Raw genomic sequence first — 17,791 nt, 5'->3', positions numbered from 1 at the left:
TGCAGATAAAAGCTTCCCTTTCACTCCGACCCCATCTACTTATTTCTTTCTGACCCCAGAAACCTTACTGATCTGTGAGATTGTCTTAAACCACCAAACACCGTACTGTATTAAGGTGCCACTTGTCACTGACTATATAATAGGTATCCTCCACTAGACAGGACTGGTGGCTGAAGAATGGACAGGGCAGTCCACACTGTTTTGTGGAAGTTGAGACTCCACAGCTCTGTCTGTAACCACACTTTTGCAAAGCAACAGAGGACCTATTTCTATGCATGACGAAAATAACCATTTTTACTTTCCTTTGTGTATGTAATAAGTGGATTTTCAGGGTGTTGGAAGTGTGGTGATAGAAAGCAGTGTCGGTTGTCAGTCATCTCGGTGCTCTCGAAGATATGAATGTTCTCCTCCATCTCACTGCCCAAGTCACATGGCATATCCCATTGTTCTGAGAAACCGGTGGATATCTTAAAATCAGTAGTCTTTTCCAGGAAATTAGCATGGGTGCTCTTTAACCCTCTGTTCCCTGCTGTCTACCTCTAAGCCCCTATCTGTCACACAGCACAGTCACTGGTGGGCTTGATATTGATTGTATATTATGAAAATTAGATGGTGTTCAATACTGATTTTAAACAAGCAAGAAATACTGATAATAAAAACGTTAATACTCAACCACTTAGAAAACCATGATCTAAAATGCTGGTGACTGGGTGGTATCTGGGCAGATCATACTTTTCTGGATTAGAGATGAGAAATGAGGACAGCTGTTGGATTTATCATTAGGAATTAAAAAAAAAATATTTGAATACTGTAAATCTGTGGTTCAGGGAAAATGATGTAAAAAAAAAAAGACACGTTTGGTTTATTTTCGTACATTGTTACTTTCCTTTTTAGCATTTTGGTATTTGAGATGCCTGTTTATAAACTGTGAATTTGAGAGTAATTGCATCTTCCTCACCATGTCTCTCCCGTTTGCAGGGTCATCGAGCAGCTCGGTGGGAAGCAGCTGGTCATGAACCACATGCATCACGAAGACCAGCAGGTCCGCTATAACGCTCTGCTGGCCGTGCAGAAGCTCATGGTGCACAACTGGTATGCCATGGCTTTTTGCTCACACTCGTACATTAGTCTGCAAACTCTCACTTGCCATTCTAAAAGTTCTTATGTAAATGCTTTGAATGACCATTTTTAAAATCAGTGAGTTTGATTCAAAATGTAGAAATATATTTTAGTAATTCAGAGCAATAACACAATAGTTTTAAAAAGATACTCAAGGTCTCGAGTGTATATTCAAAATAATAATTTCAAAAACAACTCCAGAGGTAACTCAAAGGATCCTGTGACATAAGTCAGTCAGTCCTTTTTGGAGTTGAATGCAGTTGGACTACTGATTCCTTTAGAGACGCCACAATTTTGCAAGGCTTGACTATTCAGCGTATGGTAAATTGAATGAATTTTACCAATTCACATAAAAACCCTAAAAGCTGATGAAACTCAGATTCAGCTCTCACATTTCATTCATATAGTTTATGCTTTTGAAGTAACTAAAGTTGTGCTTCTTTGTTGCCTGTTTTTATTTTTAAAATAAAAATTAGTGACTTTTTTGTATCCACTTAAAACAAGATCAATTAAAGAGTAACTACTTAGACATAATACTGGTGAGCCCTTTGTGTATATAATAGAAGAAATGAAGAAATGAAGATTCCTCTTGGCATAGCTGCTTTTAGCTGTAGATTGGGTGTTCAGTGCCTTCATCACTATCCTAAACAGTTCAAATGCCTCTCCATTCCCCAGCCTCTGGAACGATGCTCTGTTTTGGACTATTTTTGTTAAGGCATCAGGAACAAATATACATTGCTTTTAACTGACAGTAATGCTACCAGCCCTTCCAAAGGAGAGGATTAATGATGCATTAGCATGGGTGCATTTTGAGGATGCAGGCAAATACAGTGTAGGAGACTATCCAGGAGTGCTGCTGTGGTATCATGTGTTAAATACTATGTTCCTGCCACTTAACACTTTTATCATAAATAGTGACATTTATGTAAATTCTTACAACTGCTTTTTGAGCACTTTGTACTCTGATAAGTGTACAACTGCTTTTTGAGCACTTTGTACTCTGATAAGTGTACAAATTTGTACCTTGATAAGTTAAATGATGTTAGGTATGATGGAAGTGAGTGCAACTTTATATAGGATGATTAGAGAAAGCCTCCCTGAGTAGGCCACATAGCTAAGATGACAGTAATGAAAAGGAACCAGCCATACAGCTCTATTACTGGGGTGAATAAGCATTTTAGGTAGAGGGAATGAGAGGTGAAAAGGCCATGAAGAAGTAATGAACTTGGCTTGTTTAAAGCAATGTGCGGGGACTTATGTGATTGTGACACTCAGGGTTGGAGGTGCTGCTGGCATCTAGTGGATAGAGACCAGGAGTGCTGGTAATATCCTGTAATGCAGACAGTCCCCAGCATTAAAGAAGTATACGTCAGTGCCGAGGTTGGGAAACTCTGATATGAAGGATGGTCAAGGGCAAACTCTGACATGAAGGACGGTACAAGGGGAAAAATACGGTTCAGGAGAGGTAGGCAGAGACGTGATCATGTAGGGCATTGTAGGCTATAATTTGACTCCTGTAAGATGAGTTGAAAACCATTGCAAGGATATTAAATAGGGGAATGACAAGGTGTGGTTTATGTTTCGAAAAGGTCACTTTGGCTACTCCCTGGAGAATGGATTGTGTAAGGGTAAGTGAGAAAGAATGAAGAGCATTTGAACTGGTTCTCATGATAGTCTGGGGCTGAGATAGTTGGTGGCTTGGCGTAGACGATAAACATTGAGATAAGAAGTAGATGGACTTGGGGTAGATTCAGAGCTAGTGCTGACAGCACTTGATGGGCTGAAAATGTTTTTACTTTTTCCCATAACTTTAGTGCAAGAAGAATGGGATCAAAACAGAAGGTAAAAACCCCAGAATGGTTTTTATCTGTTTAGCAGGAGGAAAAACTTCAGGTCTGTCAGTAAAACTTAGGATACACCACTGGATTTCTCTCCTTACTTCACTTTACCCCAAGCTAGATTTTTCAAGATAAATCAATTATTTAGTAATTTCATATTTTATGGTTTGTTTTATATCTCAGGAATTTAATTTAAAGGATGTTGGCATTTAATAGAATTTGAGGCTGTTGCAACCAATGAACTTATAGTTGCCAGATGTTTTTCTAAAGTTTCTATGAAAGTCAAAGTTTTATTTTCCCATCGTGTCGAAATTAGGGCTATTGAAATATAATTATTCTTTTATTAGTTTATTTCTCTTGAAATCTTTCTTGTTGGATCTAGTGGTTTTCTTGTTTTAAAAAATGTATATTCCTAATATGAAAGGCAAGATGTGTGTGAAACAGGATGTTTGCCAGTGGAGGAAATTTTTTGGTTGAGAATTTTTGTTGTTCAGATGATCATGTATTGAAGATGAAATATTTAAAATTTGACTTTTTTCTTGAATTTAGAAACTTGGTGTAGTCTTATAGTACCTTTCTCCGTGTATGATTATAAGAGGAAGAGTATTCTGTCTTTACAGGGAAATACTATTTTATTTGCTCTTTATGAGAGAGTATTCTTTTTTCCTTTATCTTTCTAATTATATGCCAAACTTTTAAAATTTTAATGTTTTAGCTATGATTATTTCCTTTGCATTTAATGGAGAAGCTTAGTGTTAGTATTTTCCCACACTTCCTTCATAGAGAAATTTTTATATAAAGGAAGATTAAAATTCACCTGTGATCTCTGTATTTGATTGTGACTTATAAATTTCTGTGGCTCTGTGTGCCAGAGAATGAAAGTTACTCAAGTAATAACAATTTATTACAATACCAGTTTAATATGAGACTAAATAGAATACCATTTGGAAAGTAATCTTTTGCAAATTACATCCCCAAATGTAAAAGAGGTTTGGATCAATACCTTTTTTCAGGTAACCTAGTTGTCTATTCTAAACTATACTTGTAAAGACTACCTTTCTACCTGCCTAAAATAGGGGCTTTTTAAACTACAATATGTTACTGGGGTTCTAAAGAATCTATAAATTTCTCTAAATTGTTTTCTTTTGTACCAAGTGAAAATTTGAAAATACAGTGGAGTTTTTCTTTTAGCACTGGCTTGATTTAAATGGAAACGAGTTATTGTAAATAGTGTAATTTAGCCCTCCATAGTGAAATAGTTATTTGAAAATAATGAAAATGCAAGCACAGATGAAAGCATGAAGGTCTGCGTAACAGGCAGCAGCAGCAGCACTTTGCCTGCATCCCTGGGCTTTTCTGCCCTAAAGGATTTTTAGGTTTTTGATATTGCATTATTCCTGAAGTTTTTGTTTATCAGATTAAATTGTAACTTGGGATACAATAAAGTTAACATTTATTACTTTCTGCTATGAATTTAAAAAATGTTAAGTATAATTTCAAAATTATATTTTAAGTGTAATTTATGTTACTTAAGAAATCATGGGGCCGGGCGCGGTGGCTCAAGCCTGTAATCCCAGCACTTTGGGAGGCCGAGACGGGCGGATCACGAGGTCAGGAGATCGAGACCATCCTGGCTAACACGGTGAAACCCCGTCTCTACTAAAAATACAAAAAACTAGCCGGGCGAGGTGGCGGGCGCCTGTAGTCCCAGCTACTCGGGAGACTGAGGCAGGAGAATGGCATAAACCTGGGAGGCGGAGCTTGCAGTGAGCTGAGATCCGGCCACTGTACTCCAACCTGGGCGGCAGAGCGAGACTCCGTCTCAAAAAAAAAAAAAAAAAAAAAAAAGAAATCATGGAACTGGCTCAGATATGGATTTTGATTTTGATTGTGTTATAAGGAGTTAAATATTAAGTTTCTTGATAATGTAGAGATACATTTGAGTTTATATCACATGGAGTATAGAGTTATATAATGGGAAAATACTTATTTAATTATTTTATGATTGATTTCAAAACTGTATCCTTGAATTGTAGGTGTTAGAATACCAGCGTTTCTCCCCTTCCACATCACATCTGTATTTCTGTGGAACAATGGATTATAAATAACCCTGACTGAGAGTGGGTGAGGAGCGGTGGGGGAGGAATAAAGTTGCTGGGGAGGGAGGGGACAGTGGCACCCACTGGGCGCCCTCAGCTGGGAAGCCTGAGCAGGCCAGTCCTACTCGTGGGCCTCCACAGCTCTCATCTTTTTGTGCCCACCATGGCATTCCTGGTGTGCCCTTTGTTCTTTTGTGCAGTGCTGGATTTTTATATTCATAAATTTGGCAGAATATATAAACAATGACAACTTAGAGAACTTGTGTATATACACCTAATTCATCCATTTAACATCATAAAATGTCAATTGTTTTTCTCCTACAGAATGATTTTAAATGTAATCAGCCTCTAATGCAGAAGCAGCAATATGTGCGTAAGAACAGCTCAGGACTTCAGGAAAGAAACACTGACGTTTGTAGGTAGAGGATCTCATGTAGAATTTTCTATTTTTGTCTCTAGATTCTTATTCAGCCCTTTCTTAAGCAGCATAATAAGTTATAAGAATGTTACCATCTCGATTTTTTATGCTTAGGTAAATTAATATAACAAAAACTCAGCAAGGCTGAGGGTATGGATGATACTACTTTGTTCTCTGGTATTTTTATCAGCTTTGCATATTTTAGTTATTCTGTAAGTGCAGAGGCATAAATACAGTGATTAGAAGAGTTACGAACTAAAGAGAGAAAAAAAAACTCTTATGTGTTTTAGCTAACTTTTAGGATAATAATCAAGTTACCAAAACATTCCACATGATTTTCAATAAACATAACATTTCTAGATTTAATGTTTTCCATAATTAATTTCTAATTTCTAAATTAATTTCTAGATTCTCTTTCTGGGTTTCTGGAATTTTCTAGGTAGCTGAAATTTTCTGGGTACCTGGTCTCTTTCTGGGTACCTGGAATTTTCCACATTATTATGACATTTTTAGTGGAGGAACATATGAAAATGTTTTTAATGTCATATGTTTTGTATATTTGAAAAAAACAAATATAACTGGATTTTTTAAAATATGAAAACTAATTCCAGGTAAAGAGGAATTTTTTACAGCTGTTATCTCACTATCAACTGGTAATTCAGCCTCCCAATCGAAGGTTGCTGCTTCTTTGCAAGTTAGAAATGTTTCCTAAGACTGTATTAACTTTAACTTTTCTGGACACTATGCACCACTGAATTACAGTTGATTTGGAAATGCCAGCATAACATAAATCTCAGATTGTTGCAAAGTATCAGCCTAAGTAAACATTTAGAAGAGCTGGAAAATAAGCATTTTGACAGTAAAGAAAACCCCTGATGGATAATGTAGTCTATGGACTTCATAATTAAACATAAAATCAATTACAGGTTTCACACATAGGTGCACATGACTAAGTGTGGGGATCTGTGCATCTAGTTCATGTTTTGGTTTTGTTTGCTTATGATTGGCTTCTTAGACAAACAGGTACCTGAAGTGGGATTTAAAGGATCAGTAAAGCATAGACGAAGAAAAGGCTGGTCTAGTAAGGAGAAGTAGAGAAAAATGAATTAACTTGCTTTGGTTTTCATTGCTTTCTCTTCCTTCTGTGTGAGTGGAGCAGTTACATTTGTGGTCACTTGGCATATTTCATTTCATGGGCTTTGTGTGTGTGTGCGCATGCACGCATCTGTTTTTTTTTTTTTTTTTTGAGACAGAGTCTTGCAGTGTCGCCTGGGCTGGAGTGCAGTGGTGCGATCTCGTCTCACTGCAACCTCCACCTCCTGGGTTCAGGCGATTCTCCTTCCTCAGCCTCCTAAGTAGCTGGGATTACAAGTGCCCACCACCACACCCAGCTAATTTTTTTGTATTTTTAGTAGAGACGGCACATCTTTTAAATCCAATAAACCTCACTAGAATGGTTGGCAGAATATACTAAAAATTTAATTAAGATTGAGCAAACTTTATATTCACTCTCTAAGAGATTTAAGTTTTCGAATTATTTTCTCAGTGTCCCATTATGTATGTCACCCAGGTGTTACGTCTTGATGGGGGAAAAATGTTTCATAGCTAATGGAAATGAATTGACAGGTTTTTGTCTTTAGTAAAAACCTAAGGAATTGACCAAAAAGAGGGGGAGAAGTATCAGCCTATTGTCTTAAGAAAGGTACCTTTTGATGTAAATATTATTTAATTGAATTTTTATTCCATTTAAATTTTAAAAGAATTGTGCAGCAGTGCAGCAGTTACATTTTAAAATCTAAATCCTCTTAGATGAATTAGATGAAGTTTATCATCTGTTTTTACTTCTGTTTTAAAAAAGGAATTCAGCATAAAGGTGCCAAAGTGTTAGTGTAGGGCCAGAGGTTTTCCTAAAAGACCAGATTTCTCCCACCACACTGTATCAGATCTGTACCACATTCTCCTAGAGGCACCTCTCACACTAGTAGGAGCTGTGCTCTTCTTGCCTTATTTTCCTTAAGGGCTAGGCATTCAGAAGCCTGAAATGAAAACAGTCTCTTGGATGACAGTTTTTCCTGCCTTGCTAAATATCCCAAAAATGTATTCTGAGAAAACATTTCAGTGTCTGGTTTGAACACCATGCTGTTCCATTTGTATCCAGCTCTTTTCTCAGTTAAGAGAGTTATGGGAGTGTTTACTTTTATCTCTGTAATTGTCTCTAATTTAGTTACGGACAGGAATACTTGTTAGAAAATTCAATTTGTGCTAAAGTAGAGAAATAAGAAGTAGAAAATAAAGGCATAGCACACAGTTTCAGTACACTGTCGTAGCAGGATGAGCTGCAAACAAAACCCCTCAGATACCAGGTTAAAGAAAGAAGTGGCTTTATTCGGCTGGGAGCATCGTCAGACTTGCGTCCCGAAAACTGAACTCCCCAAGAGAGAAATGCCTGCCCTTTTAAGGGCTTACAGTTCTAAGGGGTCCATGTGGAAAGGTCATGATCGATTGAGCAAGCATGGGGTATGTGCCTGGGGCTGCATGCATCAGTTATCAAGACAGAACAGAACAGAGCAGAAAGTTTGACAGTGCTTCCTTATACAACGCCTGGAATCTATAGATAATACAAGTGGTTAGGTCAGGGGTTGATTTTTAACTACAAAACCAGGCCTGGGGTGTGGTGCCAGGCTGTCTATTGATTTCATTTTTGCCTTTCTTTAACTTTTACTTCCTCTTTCTTTTTCTGAGGTATGAGACAATAAGAGAAGTAGGCTCCTCTTTATTCCCCCCTTTGAGAATCTCACATATTAGTGGGAGTTCTCATTCTCATTTTCACTACTTAGGTCTTCCTGCAAGACAGATTGATAATGATTCATGTAATACATCTGTGCTGAGGTTTTCTGATGAACTAAGATAGCAACAAAACTTTTTATTGTTTGAAGGAGCAAGGGTAATACACAGGGGAGCAGCAAGCCAGTTCTTATTACTAGCAATACACATACGATGAGGGTTTTAAATTCTCCTATAGTTGGAAACTATTTTTTAAAATAAAGACTTAGGATTAAACCTATGCCACACCTGTACAGGCACATGTGCCAACTTTGTCATGTCTCTATATTTTCAACTACTTGCCCTTGATCATCTGTGTGCAGACAACAATTGGTTAGGTTGAATTTTCCACACATTTCTCCTTCAGCTGCTAGTAAATAGTCTAGGGCCAGTCTATTCTGATAGACAGCATTTTTCATTTGGGTTTCTTGCCAGGCTAAAATGGTCAAAGCTCTGCCAGTTTTATTAGTGATTATTTCTAAGACGGCCTGCAACTGTATGATTTAATTGAGCATGTAGCTGGGGGTTTGACTTTTAATAATAGACGTTTTTAAGAGGTAGACATTTGAACTTGTGGGCGTCTGTTTGGGGAAAGAGTTAGTCAGAGTAAAGTTATTTTGAGGCATTAACTTTTTTGCTTCCTAAGGCCATTGGTCTCCTATGTTAGTCTTTCCACAAACATAACGTGAGGAAATGCCTAGGCTGCTGGCAATGTTTTTAGCTAAGGGAGGAGGCTCTGGTAACTTTTGGTTTATATACTTAAAGAATGACTTAAAGACTTGGAAATGCTGCTGGGCCAGACGGGTCTGAGTTCTTTGACTAAGTAGTATGTGTACAGTGGGGACACTTTTATATAGGTGCTAGCAAGGACAAAAGAGGTCCTTACCTGGGAAAAAGATTGAGTACAGTGACAGAACAATAGTAAAACAGTATACAGGAATACTACTAGTCCTAAGATGTCTAACTACATTACTTGTTTGATGAGTCGTCAAACTCAGCAGTGCTTAGTTAGCTTCTGGTGTGTGACTAGAGCAGGGCTTGTTGTTTCCTCCGCAGCAGCTTGGTCTCGCCTTAGGATTAGCCGGGTTGGATGATCTGAGTCCTACTGGCTGGTTCACTTGTCCTGAACTGCCGGTGTCAGTCAACTGTGGTGGATCCAAGACACAACACCTGCAACTTTAACAGCAGTGGGAGTGAACAAGATTACAATATAGGGCCTATCTTATATGGATCCTAGAGAAATTAGATTTTACTTTTTAACCTAAACAGAGTCACCAGATTTAAAGGAGTGTCAGGCTTACAGGCATTTTTATGTACTTAATTATGAACACTTTGTATGGCTATTCCTAAAGCCTGCATTTGCTTTTTTTTGAGGTCAATTCCCCTAGTTCCTGGAGATTACCTTTAATTTTGGGGACTTAGGATTTGGGGGGTGGTTGACTGAACAAAATCTTATAGGGGAAATACCTAGTTTGTTTGATGGGGGTGCATCTGACTTGGAGGACGACCATAGGCAAAAACCTGATTTTAAATGAATTTCCTGCCAATATTTCTTCAGTAGCTGCTTGAGTGTCCGGTTTATGCTTTTTACCTTTTTCTGAACTTTGCGGCTGGTAGGCGGCATGCAGTTTTCATGTGATCTTTAATCCCTTTGCTATTTTCTGTACCAAGTCAGCTGCAAACGCTGGCCCATTATCTGAGCCGATTCATAAGGGCGGTCCATATCTAGGAATAAGATCTCGGAGAGGCACACGGGTTACTTTATGAGCTTTTTCAGTTTGTGTTGGATGAGCCGCCACCCACCCAGAGTAGGTACACACAAGAACTAGTAAATACTTGTTACCTCCACACTTTGGCATTTCTGTGAAGCCCACCTGGAGATCTTCAAAGGGGGTGTTCCATAAGCTTGTATGCTGGGCAGAATGGCTGGACCTTGCCTCGCATTGTGCTGCTGGCAGGTAATACATGGCTGTGCCACCGTTTTGGCAAGGGCTGATAAATGTGAGATGTAGAATAAGCGGCCTAACAACTTTTTAAGTGACTCTTGACCTAGGTGGGTGGTCTCATGCACAGCCAGTACAGCTGTGGCTCCTAGCAGTTGTGGCATAGCTATCTTTTTATCCGGTAACCAGATCTATCCTTCTTCTATTATTTGTCCTCCTTCTGTCTGGAAAAAGTCCTTTTTTTCTTTAGAATAAGTAGGTAAAAGGTCAGGTGCTTGAGGGAGAAGGGGGGCTGTGACTGACACCCGGTATGCAGCTTTCCTCTGAGTCCCAGCCTCTGAGTCAGCCTGGGAGTTCCCGAAAGCAACTCTAGTGGAAGCTCGCTGGTGTCCCCTGCAGTGCATGACTGCCACCTTTTGGGGCCTCTACACTGCTTCTAGTAGTTGCAAGATTTTTTGCTGATGTTGTATGTCTTTTCCTCCGGAGTTTAACAAGCCTTTTTCCTTGTATAATGCCCCATGTACTTGGAGGGTTAAGAAGACATACTGAGAGTCAGCATAGATGTTCACAGTCTTACCTACACTTAATTCTACAGCCTGAATTAAAGCAATGAGTTCATCCTTTTGGGCTGAAATACCCTGGGGCAGTGATTGGGCTTCAGTGACAGTATCCAGGGTTACCACTGCATATCCCGCACATTTTTCTCCTTGTGGGTTGACGAAGCTGCTCCCGTCCACATGCAGCTCCCAGTCCACTGATGCCTAAGGCTGGTCCCAGAGGTCAGGTCTGCTAGAGTAAACTGAGTCTAGCACCTCTACACAGTTAAGCTCGACAGGGCTCTCTGATACCGAGAGCAAGGTGGTGGGGTTCAGGGTGTTACAAACTTCAGTGGTTATGTGGGGATTTTTACAGAGCAAACTTTGGTACTTGGTTAGTCTAGCATTCGTCGGCCAATGACGTCCTTTGGTATTCATTAAAGTCACCACAGCATTGGGGAGCTTTTATGTTCAGCTTTTGCCCAAGAGTCAGTTTATCTGCTTTTTGTGTTAGCAGGGCAATTGCTGCTAAGGGCCTCAAACACGGGGGGCAACCTTTAGAAACCCCATCTAGTTGTTTGGAGAGGTAGGCCACCGGCCTCAGCCAGGGCCTCACAGTCTGAGTCAAAACCTCAACTGCCATTTTTTTCTCTCTCTGACACATATAGTGTAAATGGCTTTGTCAGGTCAGGCAGACCGAGGGCTGGGGCTGGCATGAGTTTCTTCTAACTCACGGAAGGCTTGCTGCTAAGACCCCTATTCAACAGGTTCCTGGTCAACCCCCTTTGTGACTTGGTACAGAGGTTTGGCCAGTACTGCAAAGTTTGGGATCCATAACCTGCAGAACCCTACAGCTCCTAAGAATTCTCTCACCTGCCTTCTGGTCTTAGGCTCTGGCAGGTTGCAAATGACCTGCGTTCTTTCTGATCCTAGACTGCGCTCCCCCTGTTGGATAGTAAATCCTAGGTAGTGTACCTGCTGTCTGCAGATCTGAGCATTTTTTTTGGAGACCTTATACGCACAGTCCGCTAGGTGCCTGAGCAGGGCATCTGTTCCTTTGGCGCACCCGACTGCCGTGGCGTCTCCCAGCAGGAGGTCGCTGACGCACTGGAGCAACACGCAGGCTAGGTCTCTGGCGGGAAACTTTTGCAGGTCTTGAGCCAGGGCCTCCCCGAAGATAGTAGGGGAGTTCTTGAACTTTTGGGGAAGCCAGGTCCAAGTGTATGAGTGGTGACACCTGACCCTGGATCTTCCTGCTGGAAAGCAAGCAGTTTCTGGCTGTCAGGAGCTAGTCTGATGCTAAAGAAAGCGTCCTCTTCAGGTCCAGGCAGGTGAACCAGCTGTCCTCAGTACATGAGCAACTGGTGGCAATCAGCCTAAGTAGGGTTATGAGTCTGGATAATAGTTTGAAGCAAATTAATTAAGGCTTGAGGCTTTTTAGTATAAGATGGGGTATTCTTTCAATTGAGGAGATCAGCAGAGGTGAAGGGTTGATACACAAAGGCACACCTTTCTACCATATGCCTGTCTTCGTCTACCCCAGTATATCGCTGCTTCCTCAGGGGCATTTGCATAGCTTGAGCAAGGCCAGATTTGAGACTGCCCGCTTGACTATCTTGACTTCCTTCCCTGGCCTCTCAAGGCTCTGATCCTCCCCTTCGAGGTGAGACGTGGGGCGTGTTAGCTCCTAAACCTGGTTCCTGGGGTGCTGTTGGCCTCGGTAAAGGAGGGGTAGGCTGGGACATATGGAGGAAGAATTTCTGTTACCTCTGGCGGCTCCTGCAAAACTGGTTTCTTTTGCTGTTTCTGGGATTTCTTCTTTTAACTCTGTGTCTGCTGGCGAAGCTGCTCTTACTTGTACTTGTGGCCTTTTTTTTTTTTTTTTTTTTTCCCGCAATAAGCCGTTAAACAGGGCTGGATCTATGCTGGTTTTGTCTATATTATATTTAACTATGAATCAGTATAAAGGAATTTGGTCTGGGTACACTGGCTACCTCCAACCCCTGTCACCACCTGAAATACATGGCCAGTTGTTCCCTGTCTGTAGTTTCTTCGGTTGGCCATCCAACGCCAAAAGAGGGCAATTCTGATTTACATTCACAGAGAGTTCTCAATCTGTTGGGGGTTAACTTATCTCTATAATCCCCTGCAAAACGTTTTTTAAGGTTCTGTAACATGCACTTTAATAGCGTAAGTTTTGGATGTTTCGATGACTTTTTTTCTTATTTTTTTATATATGTATGTTTTTTAACACAGTTCCTAGCGGAGTGGGCTTACTTTGAGTGTAACTTTTTTTTTTTTTTTTTTTGAGACAAAACAACTCTCACACTACAAGAGAAGGAAAGGGTAAAAGGTCACTCACTTGTCTAATTCACACTAAATCAAAATTAAAACCAAAGCCAAAGTGTCGATAAAGGCACGCCTGTTCATCAAGCAATTCAAGCCAAGTCAAAATCAAAACCAAAACCAAAGTGCCAATAAAGGCACGCCGTGGGTGATCAGGCCACGCTTCCACTCAAATGGAGTCGGCAAGTTCCTAAGACCGTCTTACTGTATTCCAGATGTCCAACTCCAAGCACCAGTTCCTTCCCAGTGTTCAACCATTGCGTTGATCCTCCGCAGGGGCCTGCCGTGCACCGCTGTGATGAGGTATTCCACTGGGGCAAATCCCTACCTGGGAGCGCTCTCAGGATCCGCGTCGCTCAAGCTGGCTGGAGTCCCCACAGGGATGCTCCAGAGGGCAGGCCTCAGCCACGTAAGGGGCTGCCTCAACCATCTGTTAATTACCTCACTTCCCGGTCAGGAAACCAAGAAATGTAGCAGGACTAGCCACAGACAAAACCCCTCAGACACCAGGTTAAAGAAGGAAGTGGCTTTATTTGGCCGAGAGCATCGGCAGACTTGTGTCCCAAAACTGAGTTCCCTGGGAGAGAAATGCCTGCCCCTTTTAAGGGCTTACAGCTCTAAGGGGGTCCATGTGAAAGGGTCATGATCGATTGAGCAAGCATGGGGTACGTGGCTGGGGCTGCATGCATCAGTAATCAAGACAGAACAGAATAGAAAGTTTCACAGTGCTTCCTTACACAATGCCTGGAATCTATAGCTAATACAAGCGGTTAGATCAGGAGTTGATTTTTAACTACCAAACCAGGCCTGGGGTGTGGCACCGGGCTGTCTGACTATTGATCTCATTTTTGCCTTTCTTTAGCTTTTACTTCCTCTTTCTTTTTCTGAGGTATGAGACAATAAGAGAGGTGGTCTCTTTCCTTATCGTGAGAGCTGTGACAGAAGTGTATGTAGGTGTCACAGGAGCTTGGGAACAGGCGGGAGCAGGCAGTGCTAGAGGTGTTAAGGGTTAAGGAGTGAGTTGGTGGAGATGTGGCTGGGGTACCAGGAGGACTTCAGGCAGAGGCGCCCTGTGAGCACGCTGTGTGTAGGGAGTCACAACAGTGTTGTCAGAAGCGGAACTTGGATTCTAGCAGTAGTGAAATTAACATCAGAAGGCATCCTTTGAAGTCATGTGAAGGCTTAATAAAATTACAGTCACCTGAATGTTAATTTTACTTCTTTTTGGATTTTATTTTACTAAGTAAGAGGCTTATCTTTCTCATGTCATGTGGACTGTGGATATCAGTGAGTCCAGAGCCCAACAAAATCATGAAAGAGCCAGAGTCGACCAGGCGCAGTGGCTCTTTCCTGTAATCCCAGCACTTTGGGAGGCCAAAGTGGGCGGATCACAAGGTCAGGAGATCAAGATCATCCTGGCTAAAACGGTGAAACCCTATCTCTACTAAAAATACAAAAAAAATTAGCTGGGCTTAGTGGCGGGCGCCTGTAGTCCCAGCTACTCAGGAGGCTGAGGCAGGAGAATGGTGTGAACCTGGGAGGCGGAGCTTGCAGTGAGCCGAGGTCATGCCAGTGCACTCCACCGTGGGCAACAGAGTGAGACTCCATCTTAAAAAAAAAAAAAAAAAAAAAACCAGAGTCCTTTACCCTGCTGCTCCCCTCCCCCCAGTATGGCACTTTTGTCCTCCTGGTTGAGGTGGAAAAGGGAAGTGTGGAAAGAAAAAATGTTTTCATGAGTCTTTGTTTTTGAGTTTTTTAATTGGAAAGAATTTTAACTACTGAAAGCTGCTTTCATCTGTAGTCACCAGCTTTGACATTATGCTGCATTTGTGTGTGTTCTCTTTCTCTTTCTGAGCTGCTTGAGAGTAAGTGGCAGACGTTATGGCCCTGCAGCCCTGAATACGTGGCACGGATCTCCTCAGAAGTAGGATATTTATTCTCTTATGTAACTGAGGTCCATTGATGCAATATATTGTGATATTGTGGTTACTCAGACTCATGGTTTTGGTAAAATTGATTGTTAAATGATAATCTAAAAAAACTTTGCAATATTTTAATAAACTCAAGAAGCTATACCTTAAGAAATAATGTAAATGATAGAAACAAGGTAGCTACTAGAAGATCCATCAGAACAAAACAGGAATGTAATTGATTCTGCTAGTGAGAATACCTTAGTTAAACTAAGTCTAAACATGTTTTTCTTGTTCTTCTCCAAGAATAGTTTGTTTACAAGAAACAAATATCTACCCGAGTTAGCTTAAATATAAGGAGACATGTGGCAAGGATATCAGGTGGCTCACAGAATCTAAGTTAAGTGAAGTCACACAGTCCACTGAAACTGGGGACCAGAAAGTTGGCGGGAAGTGAGGCAGGCAGCAGTGTTTTCCACCTCCCATTCTCACGTGGTTTCTCACATTCATAGCCAGGCTGCTCACTTCTTCTCTGTAGACTGCTTTTCCTGCCCAAGACTGTCATGATTGCTCGAGAGGTGCAGGCTGAGCTGTGTGTCATCATGACATTCTAGCTCAGCTTTCCACATCCAGCTGGCATGGTTTGGATATGTCCTTCCAATTTCCTGGGTGCGGGAAGCTCCCTTGCTTCCTGCCTGGCCTGTTCATTGGCTGGTTGTCTCCCCTTTACCTGCCAAGTGAAGCCAGAGTGGGAGGATGACCTGACTAGTACAGTGCGTGAGGCCCATTCCTCAGAGGACTTTGAAGGACTTCCACAGAGCTGCGGCTGGACTTTCTGCCCTGTCTGCAGGGCAGTTCTTCTGGTGGCCTTGGACAGACCCAATTCTGTCTCCTTTCTCACTTGCAGCTTACAAGAATAACTAGATATGCTGGGAATGTAATATCCTCAGATAGGGAAGGACAGCCTGGAATAGCCTGGGCTCCGTTCCATACTCCCTTCCTCCCCGCAACAGGGTGAGCTTCAGCACATTAGCCCAACACATCACGTGGCCCCCAGGGTGTAAAACTCAGGGTGGGCTACTTCCTGGGGTCCTTCAGCTGCCTTGCAAGTGAGGCATGCACAGATGAGACTTCATCTGCCCTGGGCTGCTTTCTTGCACGTTTTGGGGACTGGCTTGCCATGGATCCCAGGCCTCTGTTGTCCCTTGCTGCCTATCTGTAAGTAATAAATCGGCTTCATATAGCCTCTTATATGTGGCTGTTCTGTTTCTCCAAATTCAGCCGAGTTGGTAACCAGTGCACAGTGAACTTTTCATATTTTCTTCTTCCTCTCTTCCAAAATATCAACTTATTTTTTTCTGGTCTGGTTGTCCTAATTTTAAAGACAAAAAGTATAACTTAAAAAAAAAGAAAAAAAACTGGGCTGACCAAAAAAATCATGTGGTGCTAATCTCTTATGTTTGGTGTGGGGAGGTTTGAGGAGGGCAGCTGCTCTGGCCCAAAGGTTTTCAGCCTCTGCCCTCAAATCTCCAGCTGTCAGTCATCAGCCAAGAGCAGAACTGGAACCACAAGACTAATTGTATTAATTATTTATTTCTTCATTGGGGAAAGATGAGTGAAGCGTTTATCTTGGTTCTGGTGAAGTCAGGACTGTCTTCCTGGAGGCAAGCGGCCTGTGCTGAGGCCCTAAGCAGGGCTGACCCATGTGATGGCGAGGGGGAGGGTGGGGCTTCATGCTTTGTTGGCCCTCTCTTAGCTCACATTTGGTGCCCACCTCAGGGTAGCACCTAACAAATACTGTCGAGTGGATGGTATTGCCAGAAGGGACAAAGCAGGGGATCTGCATGGAGTTCTGTTGCCTAGAGGAGCACGGCCCAGTGAAATTTAATGCAAGCGACACAGGAGAAATGCAAAAATTTCAAGTAGCCATATTTTTAAAAGTTAAAAAAAAGTGAAGTTAATTTTAATAATGTTTTATTTCACCCACTATATCTACATTATTTCAACAAGTAATCGGTGTAGAATTTTCTAATGAGACATTTTCCATTTTTTTCACACTGAGTCTGAAAAATCTGGCAAATGCTTCACACTCAGCACAGATCAGTCTGCATGTGCCCCATTCCTGGGGTTCAGTAGGCACCCATGCCGAGTGGCTCTTGGCCCCTGTGAGGCTGAGGACGGAGGCTGAAGGGGCGAGTTGGGAGAGATGTGGCTGCCGAGGTAGGGGAGCCTTCCTTGTCACGTTCAGGAGTGTGGACATTTTCCCGGAATAATGGAAGCAATCAGAGGACTGAACAAGGGGGCTACTGTGAGAAGGCTTGTGTTTGACATCACCCTTCCTGCTGCGTGGCAAGTTTAGAGGCAAGAAAACCAGGTGGGAACTCTTAGATCACTCTAGAGATGAGGCAGTTGTTCCCTAGGTAATGATGGTGACAGCAAAGACAGAGGAAAGACCAGTTTTTTTAGTTATGAAAAATATGGAAGTGACAGGATTTAATGATTGCATGGAGCTGGTGGCAAATGAGTCACATCAAGATTGGCAGTCTGGCTTCCGACCTGCAGCTGGATGTTTTCCATTGACTCACACAGGAATGAATGTAGACGGAGGAACAGGATTGTGGTGGCACTGAGGAGTTCATTTTTTAGACACATTGAATTTGATGTTTCTGCGTTCTAGCCGAGGAGAAATTCAAAAGCTGGAAATGTAGGTTTAGAGTTCAGGAGTAAGATATATAAGCTAGATTGAGAGATTTAAAGTA

At 41.7% G+C, this 17,791-nt stretch overlaps 1 protein-coding gene across 4 annotated transcripts in view; it reads left to right on the top strand.

The window, feature by feature from the left end:
- ATP6V1H (ATPase H+ transporting V1 subunit H) overlaps positions 1-17,791 on the top strand; it is a 120,640-nt gene that overhangs the window by 91,108 nt on the left and 11,741 nt on the right. For 2 of the 4 annotated variants that reach the window (XM_045398253.2, XM_005563314.4), the window contains one exon: positions 979-1,092. The exons of the other annotated variants lie outside the window; for them this stretch is intronic. In XM_045398253.2, the coding sequence (XP_045254188.1) occupies positions 979-1,092 (114 nt within the window). The remainder of the gene's footprint in view (positions 1-978; positions 1,093-17,791) is intronic. 4 annotated transcript variants of the gene reach the window in all.

The sequence above is a fragment of the Macaca fascicularis genome, chromosome 8 (genome assembly GCF_037993035.2).
Source record: "Macaca fascicularis isolate 582-1 chromosome 8, T2T-MFA8v1.1".
In the NCBI taxonomy this organism is placed as follows: domain Eukaryota; kingdom Metazoa; phylum Chordata; class Mammalia; order Primates; family Cercopithecidae; genus Macaca; species Macaca fascicularis.
This window is presented reverse-complemented; position numbering and strand designations above follow the sequence as displayed.